General features: G+C 48.0%; 1 protein-coding gene across 2 annotated transcripts in view; it reads right to left on the reverse strand.

Moving 5' to 3' along the window:
• The window catches only part of col27a1b (collagen, type XXVII, alpha 1b), a 100,994-nt gene that overhangs the window by 76,480 nt on the left and 11,524 nt on the right, over positions 1-12,990 (reverse strand). For both annotated transcript variants that reach the window (XM_049020324.1, XM_049020325.1), the window contains exons 3-4: positions 11,673-12,937; positions 6,092-6,145 (exon numbers count right to left, since the gene is read on the reverse strand). In XM_049020324.1, coding sequence (XP_048876281.1) covers positions 6,092-6,145; positions 11,673-12,937 — 1,319 coding nt within the window. The remainder of the gene's footprint in view (positions 1-6,091; positions 6,146-11,672; positions 12,938-12,990) is intronic.

Here is a 12,990-nt window from a genome sequence, read left to right on the forward strand (position 1 = left end):
TCTTCTGGAGTCATTAACGGCAGGTTGGTCAGACCTAGTGCTCGTCTGAGAATTCACAACTCTCCGAAATTAAAGGGCACACCAGACCAAAGGGATTATCATTTTTCCATTACGGTCTTTAAGACTAAGAAAATAGATTTCATAGCATGAGAGGCTGGTCTTTTCCGTGAGCGGCTGGATGCCCCCCCCCCTAACAGAGCAACAAGCTGCCCAGAAGACCCTCAGCCCCCCAGCGGGGATCCCAGTCTAACCATCCGTCTCGTGCGGAGACGAGGGCTCCTGCGTCACACTGTTTTCACGTCTTCCTCCTGCACGCCTGCTAATTACACACTTCTGAGGCCCAGGAAGGCAGAGGGACGCACACCCACTGACAGGGAAAATTAAAAAGCTACACACTCATTACTTGCTTTATTCTAGTAAACAGACAAAGACTTAAAAGAGCAGCATCAGACTTCCGTCCTTGCTGCCAACAGACAGGCCCTGCTATAAAAATTATACGAACGTGGGCCCAGAGGCTACCGGTCATTAATCAGAGCCTGACATATAAAAGAATATGAGAGTCACTGTAAGCTGATATTGGTTTAATTTAATGCATATTCATAAACATTTAAATAGTGGGAGAAAACAATGGAGTTTTGTTCGAGTGTTATTTTGTACATTTGACACATCGCTTTTAATTTTCTGAGAAAAACATCTCTGCCAGACTGTATATGGCTAACAGTCAGAGTAAAGCAAGGGTCCGTACAGGGAGTGTGGTCCCCGTCTGCCCAGTGGAGAGGGGCTCTCTTCCCGAGGGACACAAAGCCTCCTTTGAAGCAGGCATCAGACAGGGGCCCCTGGGAGCCCCCGCAGTGACCTGACACTGGAGACGGGGTCGAGCAGAAAGACGGGAAGCACGACTGTGTCTCACCTGCCCCAGCACCTCACTGACACTCAAGGCATCCACTCGCTTGTGAGCTGTATCGGCTACTGTGTGTGGCGTGTTTCCCTAAATGGGGGGGGGGGTGGAGGGGTGGAGGGGGGGGGCGCCGGGCGGGTTTAAGGCATCTGGTGTCACCTGGACTATGTGTTGACGACAGTTGCTAAACTAATCTCACACCCATGTGCGGTGGCTTGCGGAGGCCAAGGGTCACATGTCTGGTTTGCGGATGAACATTTTGGGAAACGAGTTTCACATGCCTGAGCCACAGGGGAAAAAAAACCACCCCCCCTCGTGCTAAAATCCCGCCCCGCTCCCCCCTTTTCGAGAATTACAGCAAACATTTCCACAACTAATAAAGAGAAAAACACTCGTTATGCTGAGTCTTTAACGGAAGTTTGTTAATAAACCAAACATTCAGGCGAGGTGGGTTTCTATATCGAGAGGGTTACGTCCCTGCTGCAAGAAAACTCCACGAGGGTTTGAGGTCCATTTCCAGCGAAACATCAGGGTTTTTCCTTGGGGTTTGACAGCCTTGCTTTCTGTGATTAACTTAACTGAACATTCATAGCAACCATCATAAACAGCGTAACTATTGTTGGAGTGTAGTGCTGTAACATTTCTGGTGATGCAGTCAATGCTGACGTTACGCTGACTTGAAATTCTTATTCCAGGAGTTTTCAATCTGCATGATTTGTTTTACACTTGGTTTCTGATCGGAACAGCTGCATGTCTAAATGAAAATCAGCCTTTTCACCGGACGCTGATATTCGAGGCCGCTGCTGTGGGGACCCCCGGAGGTAGATGGATGTATGGGGGGGGGGGGGGGCTGAAACAGTGAACCAGCCACCTTGTCGAGCTGCTAGAAACGCCACACAAAACCAGCCTGTTTGAGAGTGTCGCTCCGTTCCTAAAACACCCACCCATTTTTCGCACCCACTTGTCCAATGCAGGGTTGTGGGGGGTCTGGAGCCCATGAGCGCAAGGCAGGCAACAACCAAGGATGGATCGGCAACATCACAGGACACACACACACACACACACACTCTCATTTGGCAACTCCGATTAGCATGTTTTTAGACTCCCCACGAAAACACGGAGAGAAGATGCAAACTCCACACACATGGCCAGACACTCGAACCCTGGTCCTAGAAGTGTGAGGTAACAGTGCTCACCACTGCAGCCCTGTGCCCCCATCCCAATACATAGGCCATGAGACCCTTCATCCTCTATCTGGCTTCTGAATAAATACTCATTCAACAATAAAACAAGCAAGTCACGGGGGCTGGTTTCATGCTTCATGCCGTTAAGGTCCCCTATAGTCGCCTAATGGATGCCTCTTAATTTCCCCTAACTGTTGTCTAGCCCAGCATGCTGGAAAGATTACTGTGGGGAGTCTGGCCTGTTCGGGGAGACACGTCCTGTGTGATCTTGTGGAAGGTCTCACCCCCCTCCAATTTTATTGGTGCCTTCCGGATTTCATTGCCTACTATGCGCTCACGTCCCTAAAATCAGCCTCCGAGTTAATGTTTGCCTAGTGGGGCACAAATCCTATGAGCCAGTGTGACATCTAGGATGTTTTTTTTAGTTCATCAGCCACTTCTGGAAGGAGACATCATCTGTGAGACCGCAGGGAGCTGCGTATACATGCCAGGTTTGGGGGCTCTGGAAGCAGGGTTAACGGCTTTAAATGGCTCCTAATAATACATGTAGAACGATTTTATTCCAAGTTAAAGGCATTTTCCCATAGTCATGCTCACCGGGGCTTTGCAAAGAAGCCTGGTTTAGCAGATGGATTTGGAAAAGCACAAGCGCACAGGCAAGCGTTTCACTCACTCCATGTGAAACTTAAGCAGGCTCACAAAAATACATCTATTACTTCACAGATTTCCCAGAATGCCTATTAGTAAACGTCCTGGATGAGATACGCACACACCCACACACACAAGTTGGTGTACCTATCTAAAAAGGGACCATCCACTCACTTCTAAGGGAAAAACCCTAATCCCAATCACGACACCCTTAACCCCCACCCAGCCCTAACCTTCACCATAAGTAACCAGCCAAAATACAAGACTTTCGGCACTTTTACTTTTTCGATCGCATTCACAGATTTTTATAAAACTGAGGTTATCCAAATGGGGACCTGAAGAAGTGTCCCCACAAGTAAGGAAGTTTCAGGTTTTACTGCACTTTGGGGACATTTTGGTCCACAAATGTGATCTATGCAAAACCCACACACACACACACACACACACACACACACACACACACACACACACACACACACACACACACACACACACACACACACACACCCACCCCATGGAGAATACAGAGACATCACACATCACTGGGCTGTGGTTTGGTCCAGAAGCACCTTCAGGAGACCCAGAAAACACATGACATTGAGTTTTTGGTTCACAGTGTTGGTGTGACACGTATGAATCTTTCATGCTTAACTATCAATTTTCAGGAATCAGCCCGATTTGAAACCATTCAGCTGGTGAACATCTTCAAGGATTTATCCCGTATTGTGTGGTATCATAACATTTGTATGGATGGATAACATCAGAACTCAATGTTCATGCAGTCGCCATATTCATTGTGGATTTATATATTATCCAGGCGGAAAAATTTTAAATGCTATTTCAATCCGAAACACCTGAGAATTGCCAACATTCCTTCATAGTAACTTCACACTAACTGGAATTCATTACACATTACACAGTCATCAAACCAATTAAAAAAACCATAAAATGTTCCTCAAACTCCCCAGAGCCAAAATCTCAGACTGTACGACAGGTCATGACAATATTATTAGTCTGTTATGGAAACATGGATACATTTTGAGGGCCACAAATGGGTTTCTTTCCGTTATCCAGTGCAGGGACCTGGAGGGAACCTGGAGCCCTTCCCAGCAAACGCAGGGCAGGGGACACACTGAACAAAATGCCAAACTACCACGGGGCACTCTGGATGCCGTCTAAGACAGTGTTCCTCAATCCGGTCCTTGTGAGCCCACAGTCAGTCCGTGTTTTTGCTCCCTCCCTGGGAATCAGCCCTAATTTTACTCCTGTTTTTAATTCCTAGTTGGTGTAAACATGTTACATTCTTTCTCATTCTACATCTAATGACACGGATGAATCTTCCACGCTTAATTACCAGTTTTTACGACTGCAGGTCACAATGAAAACCTAGGAAAACCAGCCTGATTTGAAACTATTCAGCTGGCGTAAATCTAACCGGGAGCTGGGGGCAGAGGTGGGAAGTTCAGGTTCAGAAAGTAAAAATCCAGACCAAGATTTTGTTTCGACTGATCCAATTGAGTATGAAGAGTCAGTTAAAGAGTTAAAGAGTACTCTGAGCTCTGGCTGGGATGGAGCAAAACACATGGATAGTCTGGGGGGGTCCCTGAAGACCAGGTTTGAGAAACACTAGGATAAGAGCCTTTGGACTTAACAATGATGTGTAAAACAGTGTACAGTACTACTCACTGAGCTGCCCACACACACTGACGGGGGGGCAGTATTCTAACCCCCAACACTAGGGGTGTGAGGCTACAGTACTACTCACTGAGCTGCCCACACACACTGACGGGGGGGCAGTATTCTAACCCCCAACACTGGGGGTGTGAGGCTACAGTACTACTCACTGAGCTGCCCACACACACTGACGGGGGGGCAGTATTCTAACCCCCAACACTAGGGGTGTGAGGCTACAGTACTACTCACTGAGCTGCCCACACACACTGACGGGGGGGGCAGTATTCTAACCCCCAACACTGGGGGTGTGAGGCTACAGTACTACTCACTGAGCTGCCCACACACACTGACGGGGGGGCAGTATTCTAACCCCCAACACTGGAGGTGTGAGGCTACAGTACTACTCACTGAGCTGCCCACACACACTGACGGGGGGGCAGTATTCTAACCCCCAACACTAGGGGTGTGAAGCTACAGTACTACTCACTGAGCTGCCCACACACACAAACACTATTTGCATTCTTGTAGCCGTATCTATTATTTGGTTCCAGAACGCCGTTTATTTAACTAAAATCCACTGTTTATTACATAGTAAGTCATCCAGGTTGGTAATTACACATTAATTACACATACTTTGCACAACCTGACCATGCAGTTGTTAACTGTTTGTGGGCAAATTGATATCAGGTGATTAATCAGAAAATAATTCTTTTCATATCAGACACGTGAAACATTAATCATCCTTCAATTACTTCTTAACGACTGACCACCCCCCCCCCCCCCCCACGTTGGCAGCTTCGGTGAGGATAACCCCATAACATCCTCAAGTTACACCATTCTAAAGAAACATTAGCTTATCTACATAAAGCGACGAGGCAAAGCTAAGGGAAGAGCGAAGGAAGGGTTAGCGGCGCTTATTGGCTATGAAAAGCCTTCAGGAAACAGCCGCATGACCCCGGCCGTCTGGTGCCGCTAGTAACCCTGAGGCCAAAATAATAAACAAGCCAGGCTTTGTTTACATACTGGAAACGTAAAATCATCCATTTACACTTTTACAGCCACGTGGAACGTGCATATGGCATTAAGAAAGCCTTACTACAATGAATAGTAGAGAAATCAAAACACTGAAATTCAAAATAATCCTGATTACATCAAGAATGTTACAAACCAGAAGAAACATCAACATGGAGGGCATGTTCATTGTTCAGTGATGTTCATCATAAATTATGAGGTCTTTCTTACGCGAACATTTCGGGCCTTACACTTCAGTAGCTTTGTGTTTTACATGGGACACTTTGTAATATCTTGTCTGATTGATCTGTATGTAGTAAAGAAGCATAATCTGACAATGAACGCAACAGGTTTTAAGAATGCCAACAGAAAACAAGTAGGGGGATCTGCTCCTTTACATTTCAGGAGCCCTGATCCCTGTACATTATCATAATGCTGACAAAAGATATCCTAAGATATCCCAAGTTCTATCAAAGCTGTTATTACTGCATGTCATTCTTGGAAGGACTGGGCTGTTTTTGGGTCAGGGTTAGCTGTGCCATTCCCGGGGGGGGGGGTTAGGGTTAGGGTTGGGGGGGGGGGGGTGTCGATAAAAATAAGGGGACAGGAAAGGCTCTGGAGTGTGCATTTACGGAAGGAATCGTCAGGGTTGGAGCCAGATGCCGGAGAGACTCACCCGAGGTCCCCGCTTCCCTGGCGGCCCCATCTTCCCAGGTGGTCCTGGAGCTCCCTGATTAGGGGCGGAGAAAGAGAAACGTCTGTGAGAAAGTACTTCACCACCCCCCCATACACCAACATCAACTGTAAGTCACAAATCAATTTAAACTGCAGTACTAAAGAAGGCTACAGTTTATGGAGGAGAAGCCCTTCAAGACAGAGGAGTTTAGCAACCACTCTGACCTAACTTTAAGGGGGAGGGGGGGTGTGTGTATGACTGGGCCGGGGGGGGGGGGGGGGGGGGGGGGGGGGAGTGGGGGTGCACCGACCCCGGTGTGCACAAGCTAACAGCTGCAGATCCTCACAAGACACCCCAAATGTTGCTATGGAGACGGCAGATTGCGGTGGTGCACGTGGAACAGGAAGGTCAGTGGACAGAACAGGAAACTCTTGGGATGGAACTCATTAATCTTACAATGAGGGCAGGCAGACAGAGCGGAGACCAGGGCTGTCAGACTCTCACGTTCAAGCAAGAAATCTTACGGCAAATCTACGATATTCCATCATAAACCTAAAATTAGCTACATCAAAAGCACTGGGGACGTTTGCAAACCCTACAGACTATTTACAGGATGATAAAACTGTTACGTAACATGTAAATGCCTGTGCATGTGTGTGCAGACTTGTCTCAAATTGAAAATCTCACTCCGGCCAGCTGAGCAAATTTGGCAGCTTCGGAGGACGGGGGCCCAGTCTGCCTCTTACTCCCTGACAGGCTCCCTCAGGCCAGGTGACAGGGCAGCATGTCATGGTCCCAGCTGCTATCTCCGGCTTCCAGTTGGCAGTTCAGGTTAACAACAATCTAATACTTCAGCGGCCAGCTCAAACTGTGTGACTAATGCAAGCCCATCATTTCACACTGGGACAATATTTTACTGTCCGCTGTTAAATGGAAGACTTTATGAAGATGCGACATATCACCACCGTCCGCTGAAAGCCGAGAATATTCACTTTTAGACGTCTGTGACTTTTTACTATTCATGGAATTGCACCCATCATCCTCCGCCTACTGATAGTCTTTGGCATCTAAATGATTAATGAGAACAAGTTTTATGAATTCATCTAGTTAACTAATATTTATGATTGTGCTAGTTAACATTTGCATTCATGATGGTTTTGTTGTATGGGTTACTTTATATCACTAATTTTCATAACTCAACACTGATAGCTACATAGCTAAGCTAGCTAACTAACATCATTGGCAATGGTGACTATAAAGTGAGATTGGTTTGTATCTTGTTGACGCCGATATATTTGCCTGAAACCGTTCACTGACGGCTGTGTAAAGATAGGCTTCTATTTGTGATGCTAAGGGTGTCTCATTATGTTGTTCTAGGTTTGTTTTGTTAGTTATTTCAGAGAAAATGCGTTTTTTTTTCATGCTCCTGAAATAATGGAATTTTGAAGATACAAGATTCTCCTTGGACAGTAGTGATACAGGCCTTATGAGAAATTGTGCCTCATCTCATACCCAGACTGCTCTCCATCAGCAGGGCTGGTGTTGTGGGGAAGCGACCGATTTAACACAATTATACTCATGGATTGACTTGCACACCGTGGTTCATTATCCGACTGCCTCTGGGGATTCCTGGCATCTACAAACTCCTTGGGTTACAAACTGCATCATTACTGAAGTGTCAACGTCTACTTACCCATAGACAAAAATTGAAAAAATTCAGAATAAAATGGTGAAAAGTAAGATAAATAATTAGAATTTTCTCCAATTAAGCCATAAGTTTCTCCTTTACCATAAGTTGTTCTAAATGGGAGATTACGTAGAACTTAACACAGTCGTATAGTGTACATTTTGTAGCTCTGAAACTGGATTGTTAACCAAGAAAACAGTCAGAAACAGAAGCTAATCTGTTACTGTTTTTCCGGGCAGTGGTCCCTCACTGGGTCTTTCAGACTTATATCTCCTGCTTGTCAGTCTCTGGTGACAAACCCTACCCTCACCTCTCAGCACCGGGACCACTGGAGAGAGCAGCCCACAAGCTTAGCCTGAAACCCCCACTGCCATCTCCATGCTGACGTGAGTCGTGGACATCCAGCTAACGCCAAGACGGCACTAGGTGAATCCGATATGTTAGCGGACGCCATTTGGTTCCCTTTCGGGTGACTCGGTTCATTCGTGATTACGTCCAGCCCGTCTGTTTGCATCCCCTTTGGCCTTAATTCTCACAAAGAGGACCCTCCCCCAGCAGCCCTCTGCAAGCTTGCCCCCCCCCAAGCATTTACATTTGGACTCTGAGCACAGATGCGATGAGTCAAAGTGCACAAGCGGCGTCCAAACCCACAGAAAACGGAGCCACATCGTCTAATCTTACGCAGGGCAGGGAGAGGAACTCTGGCTGAAATTCGATTCGCTGTCTACGTGGGTCTTTAAAGTGTGAGTGGCGGACAAGTATCCAAGCTAAGTATCCAATATAAATTCAGGCGGCTGGCAATGGAAGGAGCCATAGATACATCGATTAGCGCGAAAAACAGGACTATGAAGAATGCAGAGCTACATTTGTGTGCAAAGAACTCCAGCTGCGTTCCACTTTAAATCCATGTTCTTCAACTTCAAAGCATCTAGCTAACCTTCTTTATTTTTAGACGCTCAACGCAGTGATCGAATTGTCCCAAGGCCAAATTGGATGGAGGAAAATGGATCGCTGTCAATGTGAATGTGGCCTGCTGGTGGGAGTCCTTAGAGGTGTGCCTGCTCTGTGTGTGTGTGTGTGTGTGTGTGTGTGTGTGTGTGTTTATGTGAGAGCAAAGTGGCAAAAGGCCTACAGGCTGCAGAGAACACCCTCTCAACCACCCCCTCCCCACCCTACAGTGCAACGTGGCACGTTCCCCCTACACAGGAAGAAAGGTTCCCATTGAGGGGGCTGCCCAGCCCAGCCCAGCCGCTCTGAAGCAACACTGGGGATTCCTGTGTGTTTGTTTATGTAAAACGCTGCTCCTCACGGCTGGCAGCCTGAAAGACATCTGTTTGTTAAGGACGAGATCCTCGGCTGACAAGCCTTCAGAAACCGTGAATCTAAACAACAGCAAAACCTCGAGCAGCAGAGTGAAAAAAACAGAACTTAGCTCCCCAGAGGCCGAATCTGACCAACTACTACAGCGGAGCTGTTCAGCACCAATGCGTCTTCGCAAAACAGCCTTCTGCCGTTTCTTTAATCTTAAGGACTGCGGAACATCACTCCCACCCAATGATCGCTCAATGCCGTCTCACTGCAGAGCCCGCGCTCTGCTAGCCGCTGCAGAAATGCAGCCTCTCTTCTCTCCCCTCTCATTTTGACTGAAATGGAATCACAGCACTAACCAAAAAGTCACTGGGTCAGAAATTAATCCAGAGACAAGACACAGATCATGCAAGCTCAGATGAGGACATTGCAGTATAAGCCCAAAGAAATGAGAAGAAAATTCACACAAGTTCCTCCCAAACCACCTACCTATGATCTAATAATTGAGGTTTTGCCAGAACATGGGAGGAACAGAGGAGATTTGAGTTTTCACTGTGCACTGGTACAGACCTGTGTGATTATGGGATAGCATGCAAACCCAGTGACATGTGGCACCTGTGTCCAGTGCTTCCCGGCAGCACCCACTGGAGCAGTAATGGGTCAGCTAAAGAATATTCCAGGGCAATGTTTCCCGGTTCCTCCAACCGCTTTCATAAATCTGCAGCCAAGCGTGCATGCAAGGTCCTGGGCCAAGAAGCATTTATTTAATGTCAGGTAGCTAATATAAAGTGCATGAATGTCATTCCTGAGATTTCAGTCAGTCAGTCAGGGTGCAAAAAGTTGATTTGGAATTTATCCAAGTCAAAAGACACGTAGTACCAATAAGACCAAAGTTCAGAGGAACATTAGTGCCATTTACACTGACAGATGGCTATTCGGGTCCCGACGCATCAAAAACAGCACAGGTTATTCAGAAAGGCCAGCTTTTATCTCCGGGGGATGTCTAAAGACTGGCATTCCCACAAAAACCTAACAAGCAAGGTTCTCAATGTCCCTGCTGCTCTTCTCCTATTTTCATCACTCCAGACAGTTTTACTGGAGCCTCTCCTGAAAGAAAAGTCCTCCTTTTCTCCATTTTAGGAGCAGCCGAGCCCTGCCAGCCGCCTCCTCACCTCGGGTCACTTACAAGCAAACTGTAACGCACCTCCGCTAAGCTCAGGACTGGGTCACTCCAAGAGGACTTTTACTGTTAGAAGATCATAGCAGCCAGGCTCATAGAAAGAGGTGCAGTGTAACGCACATCAGCAATTTGGTGCTGGGTAATAAGAGGCCAATTCACATTGCTCTGCCATCCAAAGAGACTGAAGGCTGTAATCCGTTTAATTAGAGAGAGAGCAGCTATTTGGGACACAAAACACACGGCATCATAAACCGGTTACCGCTTGAATCAAACCCAAAATGTTAAAACAGTGAAAGCTCTTAAAAGTACCAATTTGTAACTGAAAACACACAAAGAAACCAGGAGGATGTCACTACCCAACACTGCTGAGTCTAGAAATAACAGTTGCAAAATTTGTCTTCCCCTCTTTGCAAACATGCACTAGAACCACCTGATTTCATTTCTGAAACATGTGTTTTAAGATGTTCTGTGGGCTAGCAGGAATGTCGATGAACGTCGGAGAAACACCCAGCCTATTAGTGTAAAGTTGAATGGACGTTAATGTGATAGGAAGCTGTTTGCACTGCTGACCAAAGCCTGCATCCGCATTGGGCAAACAAATGCTTTTTGGTGCCGCCGCTTTATTTCCCGTGACCCCGACCTCTGGCACAGCTTTGAAAACGCACTCCAGCCCCCCCCCCCACGGCCCTACAGAGGAGGCCTGTGTGCACGCCTCAGCATTTCAGCACAGCGACCCCCGGTCTGACGACGACTTTCCATACCATTCTATTTCTAACTTGCCTGCTAAAAGGAGGGAAATATCACACCAGGCAGCTAATACTGTCAAGAGCAAAGGCTCTGACGTTAACGTTAATGCTCTGGGCTCACTGTGTCCAGTGAGGGAGCTTGTAGATAATGCTGACAAAAAAACAATAATTTAAGAAATAGCTACATGCAGAATGTACAGGAGAGTGTCGAGAATGTTGTGAGCTGTTTGCCGTCTCCAGCTAATTCAGAGCATGATGATGATAATACCGCTTTAGCTAACTTATGTCATGAGCTACAATGAGATCTCCTCTGTTCACAGTCATTGTTTCTCCATCTGTTTTTGATTGCTTGCAAGGATCCTCCACTTTTAAAAAGCCCCCTCCAGAGATTGCACTTTCAGGGATTGCATTTGTTTGCAAAGATAGTTTCTCAGCGTGTTTCCAACCATTTGCAAAAAATGTACTGTAGGAGATTTGAAAGACTTTTTGTCATCACTAGAGGTCACGCGGACTGATGTGTGCCGAAGGTTTAGCTGCAGAGGTAAGGTCCCACCTTAACGTCCCACACGAATGTTCACACCGACAAAATACACACAGGTACACATGTGGAAACATAAACAGACTTTGACGAGAGGTCAGCACAGTGCCAAGACTGCTTACCTTTGGTCCTGGCTCTCCCTTCAGCCCCGGAGGTCCAGCCAAGAGTGAATAATGAGTCGCTTCCAGGTCAAAGGTCTGGTAGCCGTCAGTGGCCGCTGGTGTGACTGGCATGAGAGTGGGTTTGGCGTAGTGAGGAGTGGTCCGCGTTGGCTGGGGGTTCTTTTTGGCTACCGTGGACCTCGTTGGGATGGTCGCACTGGCCACAGCCGTGCCACTGCTTCCGGCTCCCTTGCCGGCAGCTTTTCCGGCCGTTGTTTTCTGTGTAGCACTGCGAGGCGTGGGTTTGGGCCGTTTTGGAGCAGGCGTCTTTGGGGAAGCCGTGCTCGTCCTGAGGGGAGAGGTGACCGTGGGCGTGTGGGCCGGCGATGGCCGCTGGAGGCTGTGTGCTTGGATGACGGGAGTCATGGTGCTGCGGACGGACGGGGTCGTGACAGCGGGGCGAGTCGCCTTGCCCCGGCGCACTGCGGTATGGTTGATGGCTGGGATCCGGCTCGGCGGAACCACATGCTTAACACTCGTCCCGACACGGGTCAGAGCCAGGCTCGAGGTGAAGGCTTTCTTGGTGACCTCAGTCAAGGACATCGGGGTGCTGGGGGGAACAGTAACATTAGAATCTCGAGGCAAAAGGGGAATGAGGGGAGGCAGATTGGCCCGGTACGTGTCCGCTTCCCTGCATTGTTTCTTAATGTATTTACAATAGTTGTGAGCTGCCTTGGCAGAGGGATAAATATCGAACTGACAGATGGCACCTTCGAACTGCACTGAATTCTGATTCATTTTACCCAAGAGGAAGGAGCCCCCAGGGTCCAGAGTCTCCTCTTTTTTAAAATGCAAATCTGCATGTACAAGATGCTTCCCACAAGAAGTAAATAAGGTGACCTTTTGGTCCCGGATGTCCATGGCCAGGTTGTGCCACTGGCCATCGTGAACGTCATAGTCAAAATATACAGACGACTTCTGCCCCACGTAGACGACGATCTTCCCGGGGACGAACTGCACCCCCAGCTGCAGCCTCTTCTTCTTCGACACGATGCTGAAGAGGAAGGCGCTGTTGACGCGGTGGGAGCACAGGCTCAGGACCAGAGCCAAGTTGGTGCCGTAGCTGGGGGGGACCACAGTGCCCACCGGTGCCTCCACACGTGCCCGCTGGTTGAGGATGACGCCTGACTTGAACGGGATGACCCCGTGAGGAACGGGCCGGGGCCCTGCAGATGCTGGTGGAGGCTTCTTCCCTGTGAGGCCCAGCCTTTGGAGAATGTCCACATCTGTGGCGGGGGGGGGGGGGGGGGTTGGGGTAGCAGAAATGAAAAGGCAAATG

This window comes from Brienomyrus brachyistius, chromosome 7 (genome assembly GCF_023856365.1).
Source record: "Brienomyrus brachyistius isolate T26 chromosome 7, BBRACH_0.4, whole genome shotgun sequence".
Classification (NCBI taxonomy): Eukaryota; Metazoa; Chordata; class Actinopteri; order Osteoglossiformes; family Mormyridae; genus Brienomyrus; species Brienomyrus brachyistius.